This window comes from Callorhinus ursinus, unplaced genomic scaffold (assembly GCF_003265705.2).
Source record: "Callorhinus ursinus isolate GAN/ISIS: 27379988/994484 unplaced genomic scaffold, GSC_fseal_2.0 scaffold20, whole genome shotgun sequence".
NCBI classification, from domain to species: domain Eukaryota; kingdom Metazoa; phylum Chordata; class Mammalia; order Carnivora; family Otariidae; genus Callorhinus; species Callorhinus ursinus.
Window position 1 is genome coordinate 19,118,364 of NW_027397082.1, and position 16,140 is coordinate 19,134,503.

At 60.0% G+C, this 16,140-nt stretch overlaps 1 protein-coding gene across 1 annotated transcript; it reads right to left on the reverse strand.

The window, feature by feature from the left end:
• Positions 1-8,899: 8,899 nt before the first annotated feature.
• On the reverse strand, positions 8,900-16,032 carry TLX1 (T cell leukemia homeobox 1). The gene is made up of 3 exons (XM_025881018.2): positions 15,171-16,032; positions 12,847-13,048; positions 8,900-10,660 (listed from the first exon to the last, which is right to left on the reverse strand). Exons 1-3 carry the CDS (start codon positions 15,751-15,753, stop codon positions 10,438-10,440), a joined length of 1,008 nt encoding a protein of 335 aa, XP_025736803.1. The 5' UTR covers positions 15,754-16,032; the 3' UTR covers positions 8,900-10,437.
• Positions 16,033-16,140: the final 108 nt, after the last annotated feature.

The following is a 16,140-nucleotide window of genomic DNA, read 5'->3' on the forward strand; positions in this document are numbered from 1 at the left end:
GGTGGTGTTTCTTTGCATCCGAGAGCCACGTGAAAGTGCGCCTTTCTCCTTCCAGGTTGGAAGCCCTGGAGCCCTCGCCCTTGTCCTCCGGGCCACTGGATGAATCCTGACCAGAAGGCCCACACTCCTCCCATGGGCTCCCAAGCGCTTACCTCTCTGCCGCTGGGCGCGTCCGGTTCCCGGGAGCCGAGGCGCGGTGCCAGGTCCGGGCCGGTGGAGCGCCGCGCTGGAGTCTCTGCCCCAAACTCACAGGAGCGAATCTGTGGCCCGGGGTCCCTGAGTGGGGCGGGACAGGGCACGGCTCGGCGCCCCTTTCCCATCAATACTGGAGGGGAGTCGGGGGGATGGTCCGGAGCCGGCAGAAAAGGCGAGGGAGCCGCGTCCTCTCCTGCCCAGGCCGGGGTCTTGTCCCAGGAAGCGATGCACCCACAGGAGCACCCGGGGGTTGGTCTCGAGAGGGCCGTGCCGCCTGGGACTTGGGCTCCCGGAGCGCAGGAATAATAAGCAAGCCCTTCTCGGCCATAGCCCCACGGCGCCGCCTCCCGGGACACCCTCCGCAGCCCAGGACAGCGCAGGGCGGCGGGATTCCCTCCCAGCCTGGCGCGCTCGGGCTCACGCGGCGGAGCGCAGGGACCCGCCGCGGAAGAAACGGCCGGGTTTGCGGGATTGTCCGACCGCCGTGGCGTCCAGGCAGTCAGGCCCGCAGCTCTCCCGGCCAGCAGAGTCCCCGCACGAGCCGGGTGGAGGCTCGAGTCTGCGGACCGGTAGGAACCAATAGGTGGACGCTGGCGGCGTTTTCTTTCCGGACGGCCTGCCGGGCTTCAAAACGAGCGTCCGTTTCTCGTCCTTTTCGCGTTTCTGGTAGCTTGCAACCCCGCGTCCCCTGCCCGAGTGTCCTTTGCTGCCCGGGCGCCAACAGTCCGGACGCTTGTGAATCGTTTCCTAACCTTCCCGACTGAGCTTTCGGCCTGGACCAGCGGGAGGCCGCGGCTCGCCGGAAGCAGAGCTTCCCCACGCCCTGGGCGGTCTTTGGCGCACTGCGGGGCCGCTCCTTGCAGGTGGCCGCTCACCGGGCTACTGTGAACTGGCAGCGACGCCCGGTGACAAGCGAGGAAGCGAGGAAGCGAGACTGCTGCGTGGAAGGGACCGTGGAGCCCACCCCAGCGCAGAAGGCTCAGGGATTGCAGGGCGCCTCCTTTGAACTGGGAGCTCTGCTCAGTTTGTGCAACCAAAGGCCCCCAGGCCTTCCACAGATCCACTGCTTCAGCCGACTGCCTCTCGGGAAACACGCGTCTCTCACACACCGCCGCCCCTCCATTTTCCCTGCCCCAGAAGCCTCTCCCACCGGGTCTAGGCCGGCTGGTGTCACCGGCCCTGTACACGGGCTGGAGGAGCCTTCGCGGGCCAGTGCCCTGCGTGCCTGCCGTGAGGGACCGCACCTCACCATGCCCTAGGACAGTAGTTAAAAACGCAGAGGTGACTTGGGACTTCTGTGGGGTTAATAAACTGCCGTCTCCCTCTTCTGCCCACCCCTCAGCGGAATCAGCCCATTCGGTAACCGTGCTGCTCCTGTGCTGACCGGGAAGAGCCCAATCTCTGGCCTGAGATATGAAAGGGAAAGAAGTCAAAGCCTGTGGATATTCCGAAATAGGTTCAAGAGTGTCCGCCTGAGCGTCTGTGAGCTCTCAGGCCTAGGCTCCTAACAGGTGTGCCAGCGTGCTGGAACTGGCTTCCCTTTGACGGCAAGTGAACTGGTGAAAGAACGCGTGAGGGCCCCTTAAGCGTTTTCCTGTGAACCGGCAGCATCCGCCCTACAGTTTGTGTGCCATCGGGTGGTGGCCCTGTGGCCCCTGGGAACACATGGGTGAATGCACGCCCTCCTGCCTTTGCCTGGACTGGAGGCAACTGTGAGGGCGAGGTCTGGAACAGCAGCTGGTGTGTAACCAAGACCTCTGGGGGAATGAGGGGGTAAATGTCTAGACACGCAGCACGACTGTCGACCTGTGTGGACACCGGGTCTCAGGCTGACACCCAGCCTGAGCGTGACACTGTGTGCTTGTGCACACATGCGGAGGGGTTTGTGTGGGGGAGTGGTGAGCCCGGCTTGCCAACGACCCCACCCCTGCCGGGCGCCTGGAGGCGGGGAGGGCTCTAGGGCTGGTTGGGTCTTCACTGAGGGTTCCCTCCCTTGGGTCTCCACCCAGCCGGGCAGGGTCAGCATCAGCTCCTTCCCCACCCGCCCGCCCCACGAACAGTGGGGCGCCTGTGAAAGCGGGGGACTCCCTAATCTCCTTGCTCGGAGGAGGGTCGGGCAGGGCACTTAATACACAATAGCACCCCTCCACCCCTTGGAGGCTCTGAGGAGGGAAAGCTCCTGGCGGGAAGGGCTGCCACTCCACTTTCACCAAGAAATCATGGGGTGGGGAGGGCGGTGCGCCTGCAGTTTCCACCCCTGCCTGCTGTGTAGAAAAATAGGTCAAGCCACCCTGGGGTTCCCTGTGCCTTTCCTGGAGTACCAACCAAGAGCCAAGTGTTCTCTACCTGTGTTATCTCCTTAATCCTTTCGGTAATCTGGGAAAGGGTTGGCTCTATAATTTGGGCAAGGAAATGGTAGGCTCCTAAAATTTAATTAACTTGCCCGAGGTTAGGAAGCAGAGAAGCTGGGCTCAAAACCTAGGCCGATGTCCAAAGCCACCTCGGCAGCCGCCTAGGAGTGAAAGAGGATTTTGGAAAGAGGGACAGGTGCTGGAAAACAGGAAATGGGAGATCGGACGGGGCCACTATAGGTGACAGGGAAGGGGCAGAACACAAGATAACAGGGAGTGGGTGAGGCATGTGGCATAGGGGAGAGTGCCTTTTTTTTTTTTTTTTTTTTTAAGTAGGTTCCACACCCAGCAACGAGCCCAAGAGCCCAACCCGGGGCTGGAACTCAAGACTGAGATCAAGACCTGAGCTGAGATCAAGCCAGATGCTTAACTGACTGAGCCACCCAGGCACCCCTGGGGAGAATGCATTTTAAAACATATCAGAAGGGGGCGCCTGGGTGGCTCCGTTGGTTAATCGACTGCCTTTGGCTCAGGTCATGATCCTGGAGTCTCAGGATCGAGTCCCGCATCGGGCTCCCTGCTCAGCAGGGAGTCTGCTTCTCCCTCTGACCCTCCCCCCTCTCATGTGCTCTCTCTCTCTCTCACTGTCTCTCAAATAAATAAATAAAAATCTTTAAAACATATCAGAAGGGGTATCAATTGTGTCTATATATTTCATTTCTTTAAATAAAATGGAAAAAATACTCCTGGGCAATAAAATAAGGCTGCAGGCCATATGTGACAGGCAAGTTTGAGAACCCAGGATGAAATCTCAGACAAAGGGTGATGATTTACAACCTTGATCCTCCAAGCAACATCAACAGCACCTGAAGTTTGTTCTAAATTCAGGATCCAGGCTCACTCCAGATGTGATAAATGAGAATCTGCATTTTAACAAGATCCCCAGTGATTCCAACATATTCAAGTTTAAGACACTGGCAGAATCTATTTATATATAAGTGAATACACCTTCCCATGTTTGACATAGAGCTTACATACATACATACAAATAAAAGGGCCCCTGGCTGGCTCAGTCAGTAGAGCATTGCAACTCTTGATTTCAGGGTTGTGGGTTCAAGGTCCTTGTTGGGCATACAGCTTACTTTAAAAAATAAATGAATACACCTTATAATGTATATAGAAGAACTTCCCAGGGACACTCCCCTACAACTCTGGAGGAGGCGGGGAAGAAGGGAAGGCCATGCTCTCTTTTCTTTTCATATTCTAACTAAACCTTACTGTCTAAATGGTCAAAAAAAAAAAAATCCCTGCCAGCTCTCAGAACTTCAAGCTGCACTCTCCCATCCACTCCAACCTGTTCGCCCATTTTCCAGCCCAGAGCTTTGCACAGAGCAGATGGAAAAGGAGAAGAAGGATTTTCCTTCCTCGGTCTCCACTCCTTTGTCTAATAAAGGGTGAGTCATTTGGTTCTATTTTTAACTTTCTGCCTGTTTGAGTCCTCCCACCCTGCTGACCCAGAAGAGGGAGGGGAAGGGAGGGGAAGTGCAGAGAACCTCCTTCTGATCCTAGAGGGCTCCTAGAAGGAGGCAAGCCCAGGCTGGAAGGCCCAGAGGATGGGTGCTAGACAATATGGGGAAGAAGGAGGAGGTCTCACAGGGCCGGCAGTGCTCCAGGATGGGTCCTTGAGGGGTAGAGGGGACAGTCCGAGCTGAAGGAGGCCCAGTGGACTGGAGTGGATCGGGGGTGGTTTTTCCAGAGCCCTGGGAGGCAATCTCCCAGCGGATCTCTGGGCTAAGAGCCTCCACAATAAGAGAAATCCCATGAGGAGGCTGGTGTGGTCTCACCTCCAATCCTTCCCAAATCCACCGCACCCCTGGACTCAGCCATCTGTCCCAGAGACCCTGGCTCTAGGGTTAGACCCTGGGTCGGGATACTGCCCCCATTACCAATGGCAAGCTCTTAGGCAAGTTGCTTAACCTCTCTGGTCTTCCATTTCCCTTGTCTGTAAAGTGGGATGAAAATACCACCTACCTCATAGGATGGTTGTTGGAAATGTACAGGCGACCCTGTATTAGTACTTTTAAAACCTAGTGTAGTGCCTTGAACACAGCAAACACTCAATACTGTTATTTATTAATATTATTACGGTTATTGGGGCGCCTGGGTGGCTCAGTTGGTTAAGCGTCTAACTAGGGCTCAGGTTATGATCTGGGGGTACTGGGAGCCCGTGTGGGGTTCCCTACTCATGGGGAGTCTGCTTGTCCCTCTCCCTCTGCCCCTCCGCCCGCTCTTTCTCAAATAAACAAACAAACAAATAATAAAATATTTAATATTATTATCATTATTATTTTCCACCACGGCTGGTAGCAGCCGCCCCAGCACTCCCAAGGGTCCCTTAGACCCAGGCTCCCAGGGCCCTAGCTCCAGGCGCCTCTCCCCACGCGGCCCCTAGAGGGCGCCCGGAACTCACTCGTCCGGCGTTTTTGCGTTGGAGCCTCAGGTCTGGCTCCCACTTCTGGGTGGCTCCTGAGTCGCCGCCACCGCCTCCAGCTTTTGGGTCTTGCGACTCCTCCCGAAGGAAGGGAAGATCTGTAGGCTCTGGGACTACAGGGTGGAAATGAGGGGGCAGGAGCAGCTCCCACCAAAGCCCCCCTGAGGGCGGCTTGCAGCAGTGGGGACCTTGCTCCGCTTATGCTCCCCAAACCCTAACAACCAAGCACACAAAAGGAGGCCGGATTTCCATAGGCTTCAGGGAGGCAGCGGCGACCGCTGGACCTTCTGAGCCTGGCTAGGGTCCTTAGCTGGAATCCCTGGCGGCCCGCTGCCCCCAAGCCCAGCCTCAGCGTCTTGGGGCGTCGTCACCCACAGGAGCCGCAGGGCTGGCAACAGAAGCACGGGCCTAGGAAATCCCCATTCCCGCGCCGCCGGAAGGCGAGTTAGGCCTCCTCGCTCCGGGCAGGGGGAGGAGGGGCGGGGAAGGGGAAGGGGAGTGCCCCTGGCGGAATGGCTGCGGGGTATCCGCCTGTAGGAGCTTCGTGGGGCCTGGGCGGGTGTGAGTTTGAGGGAACCGAGAATGCCCGCAGTGGAGGCTGTGTGTGTGCGTGTGTGTGCCTAGCACCCGCACACCTGCGGCTCCCTCCCCTTGTGCAACATCGCACATCCCAGGGGTTGCACACTGGGAGGGTGCACGTGAGGTTGCACACAGCGATGCAAGCTGTGACTGAGGAGATGTGAGTTTGTAGGCACCCCCAACACAACGTGGGTACCCCACTGCTCCTTCCACTCACCACCCTACCCCCTCCATCGAACACACCGTCCTATTCTGCTCTGAGCTCCTTGGAAAATCCAAACCGGCTCTAGCCCTTGCTCAGTCTGTTCCTATCGGGCTCCCCAGGATGAGGAGTCCAGGGGTGGGTGTAGGGGAGTGGTGTCGGGGGCCTCCCCGGGCTGGCATTGGGCAGCCCATTCAAGCCATGCGGGGGGAAAAGCGGAAGTACCTCCTGTTAGTTGCCGGGGCAGCAGCCGGGCTGTGGGGCTCCAAACCCTGAGCTGCTTAGGGAGCAAGACTCCGAGGGCTGTGTGGGAGTGAGTCGTGTGTGAAGGTGGGTGTGAGGAGACCAGGGAGAGCAGAGCAAGAGAGATGGGGTTTCCTCCCGCATCCGGCCTGAAGGGCCCTCAAGGCAGCCCCGGGGCCCCAGCCCCCCTCCCCTTCCCATAGCTTTGCAGCAGAAGGAATACCAACAGCTCCAGCTCTGCACAACCCGGAGGGAGGTCCCTCTTAGTAGCCTCAGACACCTGGAACATACCTTGCCCACCTGCAAGTCACACCATAAACAGGATGCCCTCCAGAGTCCTGGGCCCAGAGCAAACCCCACACCTGAGACCACAGTAGGGGCGTCACAAGGCAGTGCTCAGGCCATGCCCACACAGCCCCCAGCGCAGATCGGAACAAAGCCCTATTTTAGTTAACAGGTTGAGCCAGATTCTCTGTGTGCCACCGGCCGCACAGCACGGGCCTCTCGGACCCCAGCCCTGCCTGGATTTCTGGGCCCCACAGGCCGCCACCGACTCAGCCACCACGCTAGTCTGCGCCTGGTCTGAGCGGGAGCTCAGGGCTCAGTCGCCGCCGAATTCGGTCAGTGCAGTCGGCTCCCTCAAGCCAAGGAAGGAAGCGGACCTTTCTGCTCCGACAGGTTCGTGAATTCCTCTTCTCTTTCCGCATCTCTCCACACAATTCGGATACTGAGTTCCTTTTCTGTTTTTTGAACAGAGACCGACCATTTCCGGCAGGCGCGGTGGCAGGCCGGGAGTTGTGAGCTTTCGGCTGCGGGCAGCTGGCCCTGACTGTGACCCTCGCAGCCCCCTCCCCACCAGCCTTCGCCCCACTCGGGACCGGGTGTGCGGGTCCAGCTGCCGCCTGGCGGGCCCCGCCGCCGTCCTGGTCTTTCCCCGCTGCCGCGGCCCTCGGCCGACCCGGGATTCGCCGAGATTCGGTCCTAACGAATTCCCCGCGGAGACAGGGAAGTCGTGCGCGGCCCCTGGGTGCCGAGAGCCCCGGTACCCGGGGGAATCTGGCACCCCTGGGACCCCTCGCCCGAGGGCCTGGGAGCGGGGGAGGGGCCCCGGGAGAGCGCGCGACCCCGGCCTCCCGCGGCCCCGAGCGCCCAGAGCCAGCGCGGATCCCGGGAGCCGGAGCGCCGAGCCGGGTGGCCTCCAGCGATGGGCGCGCGGCCCCCGGGCTGGGGATCCCCGCCGGCCGGATGCCCACTTCCCCGCGAGTCCCCGACAAGCTGGACGGGGTCCGAGAGCAGTGGCGCGGAGGGGGCATTTGCCCGTGTGGTTATGAGTGTGGACCCTAGCTGTTTGTGAAGATCCGGGAGGCAGGAGGTGTTTCGGGGAGGGGTGTATGATGCCTAATTTTGCTTAGTTTGTCTTGTAAGAGGGGACGAGGGGCTGGGGACAAAGCCTGGACTTTGAAGCGGGTTTGGGGGCCCTGTTTGTGCCGGGCAGTGGCCCGCATTCCTGCCTCTGCTCCTCATCTGGACGGTCTACGGCCAGAAATTACCGCGCAGCCTCCGGGGCCAGCAGCCTGTGGAGGGGTCCTGGGGATTGGGAGGTGGGAGGAAGGCTCCAGTCTCCGCTGAGGTTCAGAGAGACTCTGGAATCTTACAGCCGGGAGGCACTAAAGGTGCGTCTTTAAAACACAAATGAAGAAGATAGGGCGCCACGCAGAGAAGGTGCGGGCCAGGCGGCTCCAGTCCCCGTGGGAGAGGAGGGATCGGCCAGACCTGCGCAGGCCGACGGAAACGAATTCGCTGGTTCCGGGAGGCCATGTCCGGATTTCTCCTGGCCAGGTCCTCGGTGTTTCGGCTGGCGCAGGCTGGAGGCCAGCTGCAGACCCAGTTGTGGTGGCCAGAACCTTCTCCCCAAGACCAACACAGTTTGTTAGGGCCTTGCCTGGTCACCCAGTGGGCCTGGGAGGTGGGAGCAGGAGGTCCAGCCGTAGTCCTTTGGACCCAGAATCCTCTTCTCCTGAGGAGATCAGGCTCCCAAGGGGGCCACGGATAAGAGATGGACGAGCATCGCCCCTCCGTCAAATTTCCCTTTGGGCCTCCTAGGGTGGGAGGTTGTTGTGCTTTGTCCCCCTCTGGTATATCAGGTCCAGGATAGCAGCCTGGGCAGGGATGAAGGACAGTGTCTCTGATGGTACCCTCTGGGTACACACAGCTCTCTATACCTGAACAAGACCCACACCCACTCGCTTCTAGCTTCTAGCCACAAAGTTCTTTCACTCTCCCATCCCAAAGAAAGAGCTTTCTATCCCCCCCCCCCCCTTTATGCCCCCAGGATGGCATGTCCCCAGACCCTCCATCACCTAGCTTCTTCCAGAAAAGCAGCCCCAAATCAGTGTTGCGCACCTGAGACTGGTCTAGTGCGTGGGGGACTAGATGTTATAGGGAGTGTTGTGTACCGTGGCTGCTGTCCTGGCCCGCATAGTCCGGATCCCTGGGAAGTCACTTACTATTCAGATCTCTCCTAGGCCAGACTAGTGCTGGAAGTGGGAAGTCCCACTTAGAGCACCACAGAGGATCCTGGCCCAGTTACTGACTCACTGTGCTCCAACCTGTGTGGCTTGCTGGGTAAGGGCCTAGAACCCTGGAACTCCTAGCAGATGTTGGTACGCCCCCCAGTGTATCTGCATAGCCCACCTTAGACCCCCCCACCAGCATTGCACCATTACACCCGCTCAGTCACAACTGCACACACTCACCTGCAGGAAGGGTCACCCACAATGATCCACACTCCCCCCTAATTCACACCCCCATTGCATACTGTCACACACACGTATATACAGTAAAATACACATCTCATGTATGATTACATGTCAAACATGATTAAATGTCACACATGATTACATATCACACACAATTATATTCATACAATTACAGATGATTCACAATTACAAACATTCACACATTTAACACAAAAACAGATTCACAAGGAGAAACGAATAGGTACTCTCACACACACATAAGCACATGATTCATACACAGTCACAAATACGGATGGGTGATCACAATTACCCAAAAAGAAACAATCACATTCACACATGGTTACAGACACACCACGCACCACTGCAAGTTCGTGCGTACAATGATAGTTTCGATTTGCAACTTAAGCAGAAACAAGCACTTACAATAATTGCAAACACATTGACACGCTTGAACACGATTACATTCATTATCAGTATCATCCGATTGTCCACACCGTCACGAACACACAGGGCACACCCGTGACCCTCACACCCAGAGACAGTATATCCTCTTGAGCATTAGCCGTCCTAGGAGAGCCTGGCACTCCTTCCTTTCCTCAGGTCTGCCATCTCTCCTCCCCTCTCCGCAGAGCCTGCGGGTCCTGGCCCCCAGATGTCCCTCCTGAGCAGACACCCGCGCTGCCCCAGCAGCGGCCCCAGCAGTGCCACTTCACACCAAACCCAAATAGCTGCAAGTTGCTGGGCTCAGCAAGGAGCAGGCAGCCCTGACTCCGGATCCGGAGGGTTTTATTTTTTTTTTCCACATAAATTACACAAGCACTTTATAAAATGGTTACACAGAAAACACCTTATAAGTGCATAACTTAAGCTCCCCCATGAACAGGATCTGGAGAAATAGGCTGAGTTTGTGTGAAAACCTGCCTGTGCGTACCTGGGTGCGGTTAATGTATGATGGGGGCCTGGCAGGCCGTGGTGCTGTTGTGTGTGGGATAGTGTGTCACAGTGTGGCCGTAGCCTTGTGTTTGTGAGAAGTGCCATGCTGTTCACAATGAAGCTGGGTCACCCCTAGCTTATGCCTGATAGTGAGAGTCAGGGGTGTAAAGGCTATGACACTCTGCCGTAGGTCCTCTGTGTTTGACTCTGGGTGACACCAGGAGGGACAGTAAAATCACCTCTGGCAGGGCCTTTGGGTGTTGTGTGTGATGGGGAGTGGAATACAGAGGGGGTTTCCCCAGAGCAAGTTCAAATGACAGCCCATGTTGTCCTCTGAGGACCTCAGAAGCTCTTCTTCCCCCACCTCCTCTGCCTCTCTCAGTCCCACGTTAAAAATCAGAATAAAATAAAATAGACGCAAACTGAGAGGACTCTGAACAGTTCCAGAGGGTGCAGGACCACTTAGGCATCTGGAAGGAGGTCCGTGTCCCTGTCTCCCACGCTCTTTTTTTTTCCCCCATCAAAGAGGAAACAGCGTCGGCAGGAGCTCGAGGGCCAGTGCGGAGGGGCGCCGCGTTCCCCTCCCGCACGCAGTCTGAAGCGGGAGGGGGGAGAGAGTCCTGGTTCTCAGCCTCAGTGCCCCCTTGGCTGGACCTGGGCTCTCGAGGGGTGGGGTAGGCAGGCTCACTCGCAGGCCGAAGCCACCGACGTGACGCTGGTGATCTTGGTGGAGTCATCGGACCACGGCTGCAGGTTCTGCAGGGCGAAGAGCGAAGAGTTGTGCACGCACAGCGGATCGGCGGGCAAGGGCTGTGCCAGACTCTTCTGGAAGGCCTCTTGCTGCAGCTGCAGGAGGATGCGGTTCGCCTGCTGCCTCTCCGCCTCACGCTCCTCGGCGGTCTGCCGCCTGCACCGGGGACAAGCCGTTACCCATGCTTCGGGTGTGCTCCCAGAAAAGAGCCTGGAGGAGCCCTGCTCCCTTCACAGCTCCCAACTCCAGCTTGGGCCCCTTTAACACACACCCTTATCTTGAGGGTCCTGACTCTGACAAAGACTGGAAACCCCAAAAGTAAATGGAGCACGGGTATCCCGGGGAGCTGTGGGAAAATCCGCTAGGCCCAAGCATCTGGGGCTCTCCGTCTCCCACTAGCCTAGGATGGCGCAGCCATGGGTAGGATGGCATCTTGCTTCTCCCCAGCTCCGCCATCCCAAGCCTGAGGTGCCCCACCCTCCCCACCAGCCCAGGGCAGAGACAAGGGCCGGTGAATTAGGAGCTGCCTTGCCTGACCTCTCTTCTCCCCCTGTTCTCTGCGATCCTGTCGCAGGCTTCTTGCCTCCTACGCGGAGCCCTGTGCCCTGCGGGGACTCCCGCTGGACCAGACGCCTTCCTCCGAGGCGGTCCAGGGAGGCGATGACTCACTTATTCCATTTAATGCCTTCCCTCCACCCCGTCAACTGAGATCAAACGTCTGTCTCTAAGGTGGACAGACCTAATGGGAGTCCCGGGGGCCTCCAGAAGCAATTTGTAGGCGATCGATGAAGCCGGGCGAAGCCGGCAAGGGCCTCTCCCAGCGGCGGACGCCGCCTCCTTCCCGCCGCCCCTTCTTGCCTTTCGCTCCATGCGTCTTTCTGACTCGCCTCACCCTTCTCTCCTGCGTTTCAAACCGCCTGACTGGTTCTCTTCCTTTCAGGCGTTGTGTCTTTATCTCCCATTTTCTCTCACCCCCACTCCCTTCGTTCTCTCAGAATTAAGAGAATTTGTTTGAAACGAAAATGGAGGTTTAATGATCCGTTGTTTTCCTTTAGTATCCTAAGACTTCTCCAGGCTGCCTGCTTTCTCCTTTTCTCCCTGGGGTGGGCTAGTTATCTTTGCCCCCTCCCCCCTCTCTGCCTGCCACTCTCTTGTCTTTCCCTATGCCCCTCTCTTCCCGGGGCTTGCGTTGCTCCCTCCCCTCGCTTAGGCTGCAGCCTGGTGGCGCCTTGGGAACACTAGTGCCCGCACCCCTATTCAGCTAGCCCTTGCTACCTCTTTAGCCTTCCAGAGGTCTGAAGCCGTACCCCCATTTCTTCCCCCAGAGACAGGAATGAGGGGGCAGAGTGGTGGGGCAGTGGCTTCCTTTGTGGCCGCGATGGCGGAATCCCGGGCAGATTCCTCGCCCTCATTCAGAAAAAGAGGAAACTCCCAGCTCCTTGCTCCAGCTCTGGGCCCCTCTGGCCCGGAGCTGCGGACTTCGCCCAGACTCCCCTGCGCTCGCCCCCCCCTAAGGCCTGAGCTAGAGAGAAACTTCTCGCGTGTGGAGAACGGCGTATGCGGGCCAGATGTGCCCTCGGGTGCAGTGGTGCAAGTGGGTGCAGCTGGAGAAAGTGCCGGTAGTTGCAGTGAATAAGTCTGCCAGAGTGTGGGACTCGTTGAGACAGAGAGAGAGAGAGAGAGAGAAATGTATGTGGGGGGGGGATTTTAGTGTGGTTGTGGGTGTGTGATGGGAGAAGGGTAAATGTGTGTGTCTCCTTCTCTCTCACCACACCCATCTGCTCCTAATTGATCCCCCTTTCAGTGGGACTCTCCAAAACCCCGCTACAGCCGGTGCGGATTGATTTTCCTCTTCCAGAGTGGGGGACTGGCTGCGAGAGGGCCGCGCAGAGTGCCTGGGGAGAGGGAGTCAGCAGGGTGGCCGGTGGTTTGGAGCCTGGCGGCTCCGCTAGGAGCCCCGGCTGGGGCGCAGAAACAAGGCGCGGGCCATCCGGCCTCCAGTCTCATTTGGAGGAGACATCTCTGTAAGCGCGAGTTTGCACAAACAGAAAGTCCCTCAGGACTCTGATCCCCGAAGCACGGATTGCATGGACTGTGCTTGAGCCCCGCCATTTCCCCAAGCAGCGGTGGAGACCAGCCGCGTCTACACCAGCACTGAGTGTGTCCGCCAGAAAGCCAAGAAGCCTCCGGTAAAACAGAGCGCGGGCTCTCCAGCCTCGGCTCGGTTGCTCCCCGTTCCCAGCCAGCCTATCAGGGAACCGATCAGAAGCCGGCGAGCGGAGGGGGTGTGAGCGCCCCAGGAGAGACCCCGGGACAGAGAGCTGCCCGCCCAGCGCGCTCACCTCCACTTCGTCCGCCGGTTCTGGAACCAGGTTTTGACCTGCGCGTCGGTCATTTTGAGCGCCTTGGCCAGGGCGGCGCGCTCGGCCGAGGCCAGGTACTTCTGGCGGTGGAAGCGCTTCTCCAGCTCGCAGATCTGCAGGCGCGTGAAGGACGTGCGCGGCTTCTTCTTCTTGGGGGGCGTCCGGTTCTGATAGGGGTGACCTATACGGCGTGTTACAGTGAAGGGTGAGAGGGCCACTGGAGCGGGAGACAGACAGACGGCAGAGGCAAGCGGCAGAGCGTCAGGAGGCGTCCCAGGCCCGACTCCCCGCGATCAGCGAGCACAGCGGCTAGACCCCAGGAGCGGGGCCGTGATCCTCCCGTCAGCCCTCAGCTCCAAGCCCGCGGCGGGCAACGGCCCCCTCCCGCCCGCCAGGCCCCCGCCACGGAGGCCTCTCTGGCCCGGGGCTCCCACATGCCCAGCCAGAACCGGCGCAGTCGCCTCCCGAGTCTCCTTGAGGGGCATGTCTGAGGCGAGCTAAAGGTCGCAGGCCCCCACTGCCCCAGGCCTCCAGCCTCAGAGAAGCTGCCCAGCAGCAAGGGGCAGTGTTTGGTCGGGTGTGGGGGGGGTGGACCCTGGGTCCTGAACTGAGCCACCAGTAGCAGCAACATCCACAGACACATCACATACCAGGGGGGTAAATTACAGATCCATACACCCAGTCTGACACACAGGGACAGGGACACAAGGAGACACATACAGGACACGGGGCAACACAAGTGGCAGTTATTCACTTCCTCAGAACCTTCTTCAGGCCTGAAGCAAGATTAGGGTGTGCTGTGACTCGCCTAGGTAGGTCCTTTCACCAGAGACCCAAGACCAGTGGGTTCTAGGCTGAGGGTTCCATTAGAGCCCTTCAAGGCTGGCCTGGCCTGCGTTGGGGGAGTGGAATGAGCAGCAGGCTCTGCTTCCCCAGGCCTGAGAGGACTTGGGGTGGGGACTGGGGTCCCTTGAGTACAGGGTCCTTCCTGGAGGCCCAGAGCAGAATGGCTGTATTGCCTCTGCTGCCCACCCCCCACCCCCACCTTTGCCACAGACCTAGCCTGTGAGCCAAGGTTCCAAGGCCGGAACAGGAGCAAGGGGCCTGGTGTTCCTTGGGGTCGCCTACCTGAGAGTGTAGCTCTAAACTGCCTATTTCCTTTCCACCATTGGGCCCAGATCCCTAGCCCCATGGGAGTCCCACGTCGTCATCCGCAGCGGCCCGTACCTCCTGCCTCCTCTAAGTCCCGGCCAGGAGCCCTGGCTCAACTCGTGGTTACTTCTCAGCGGGCATGGGAGCGGGGTTGGGAGGGAGGATCGAGGATCGTAGCCTCGGATCCTAGAAATGCTAAGAGGCAGCGGGAAGTGAGGCCGGAGAAAGGGGCCCGCGCGTGAGCGAGAGCTGAGTGCCGAGAGCGGAAGCGAGAGCGGAGGGAGCCGCGGCGAGCGGAGGAAGGCGCGGAGCTGGCAGCCGAGAGGGCGGCAGCCGGCCGCCGCCGAGTGCGTAATCGTCCCAGGAGTTGTCCTTCGGCCGCCGCCGATCGATCGCCGGCCAGGCCGGTGCATTATTCACACTGGAGGGAACAGGGCTGGGCCCCGAGGGGAGGACGCCATGCCACGACCAAACGAAAATGAAGCAGGAGGCTCAGCCTCACGCTGCCACCGACCTGGACGAAGCCCGCAGTCTGGAAAGAAGGGCCCGTCAGCTCTGCTGCTTTACTCAGGCTCGGGGCCTCTGCCGGGCCCGGCAAGCGCAACGGGCACTGGAGATCCGAGCGCGAAGTGGTGTGTGTGTGTGTGTGTGTGTGTGCGCGCGCGCGCGCGCGCGTGTGTGTGTGTGTAGGGAACGAGAGGTGGGGAACCTGTTCTTTCTTTGCGTCTGATTCTGGGGCTCACTGCCTCAGCCAGAGAACGTTGGCCGGGACGGAAGAAACAGTTTGTTCACATCGCACCCCTTTCTCCAAGATTACCGAGCCCCAAATGTCGGCGGAAGGTAGTCCCCAAGCTACATCGCCCTTTCCTCCGCCTGACTGAGCCCAGGGACTCCGAGAGGAGATCGGGGAGCGCTTTTCAGTGTGGGGGTCCTGCGGGAGAAACGGAGAGGGGCCCAGACTGGGAGAACTCTTCTCGAGCATGGCGATTCCGCGAGCGTGGAAAGGTGGCGGGCGGCTGCACTTGGGGGAAGCACCGAGAGGAGCTGAACAACCTGGTGCACAGAGGGGGCTGCGGGGAGCCACTGGGCGGGGAAAAGGTAGCGCAGAGCCCGGGCCGCGGCCAGGCGGGGCGCGCGCGGGCCGGACTCACCTGTGAACCTGTCCTTTGTGTATCTGCGGTTACTCTCCATCCAGGGGAAGGTGAGGCCGGTGAGGTTGTTGACACCCGGCACCGCAGGCACGGACGGCACGGTGGGCAAGCCGGTAGCCAGAGGCTGAGGGTGGGCCACCGCTCCAGCTAGCGGCCTATGCGCCGGCACCCGAATCACCCCCGCAGCGCTCAGGGCCCCCCCGCCGCCGCCGCCGCCACCGCCGCCACCGCCGCCGCCGCCGGGACCAGGGCCGCCCGCCAAGGCCATGTTCACGTTGTAGGAGCCAGCCAGCGGGCCCATGCTGCAGGCGCCGCCGCCGCCGCTCGCCGGGCCACCAGGGCCACTCGGACCGCCAGCACCATAGGCCCCCGCGCCCCCGGCCCCCGCCCCGGTTGCGGGGCCCCCTCCACCGTAAGCGTAGGCGCCTCCAACCAAACAGCCAAGGCCGTATTCTCCGTCCTGGAGGCGCGAGGCGGGCCCCATGCAGCCGCCCTGGTCCGGGCTGTTGAGGATCTGGTCGATGCCGAAGCTGATGGGCTCCGCATGGCCCGGGTGGAGATGGTGCGGGCCCAGGTGCTCCATGCTGGCCCCCGGCCCCGGCCCCGCGGGGGGGCCTGGGCGGCGGCGTTTGCTGTGTTTGGCTTGGAGGGCAGCGCGCAGGGGCGCGGAGGCGGCAGCGGCTCCTGGCTGCGCAGAGACTTGGAGGCGAAGTGCGCGGAGGGCTAAAGTAGGGGGGAGGGGAAGGGAGAGGGAGCGCCGTATTCTTCCCCTCTCCGGCTGCTCCTTCCCCTCTCCGGCTGCTTGCTAGATGTTGACTCTGGGACATCAATCACCGGGCGAAAAAGCCCGGTGCGAGCGAGCCTAGCCGTTTCGGCCGGGTCTCTTCATTGGCTGTGCGTGGAGAGGAGCGGGGTGAATGACAGCGCGGGGGAGGGGCGGAGAGGGGGAGAGGGAGGCCGGGAGCCGAGA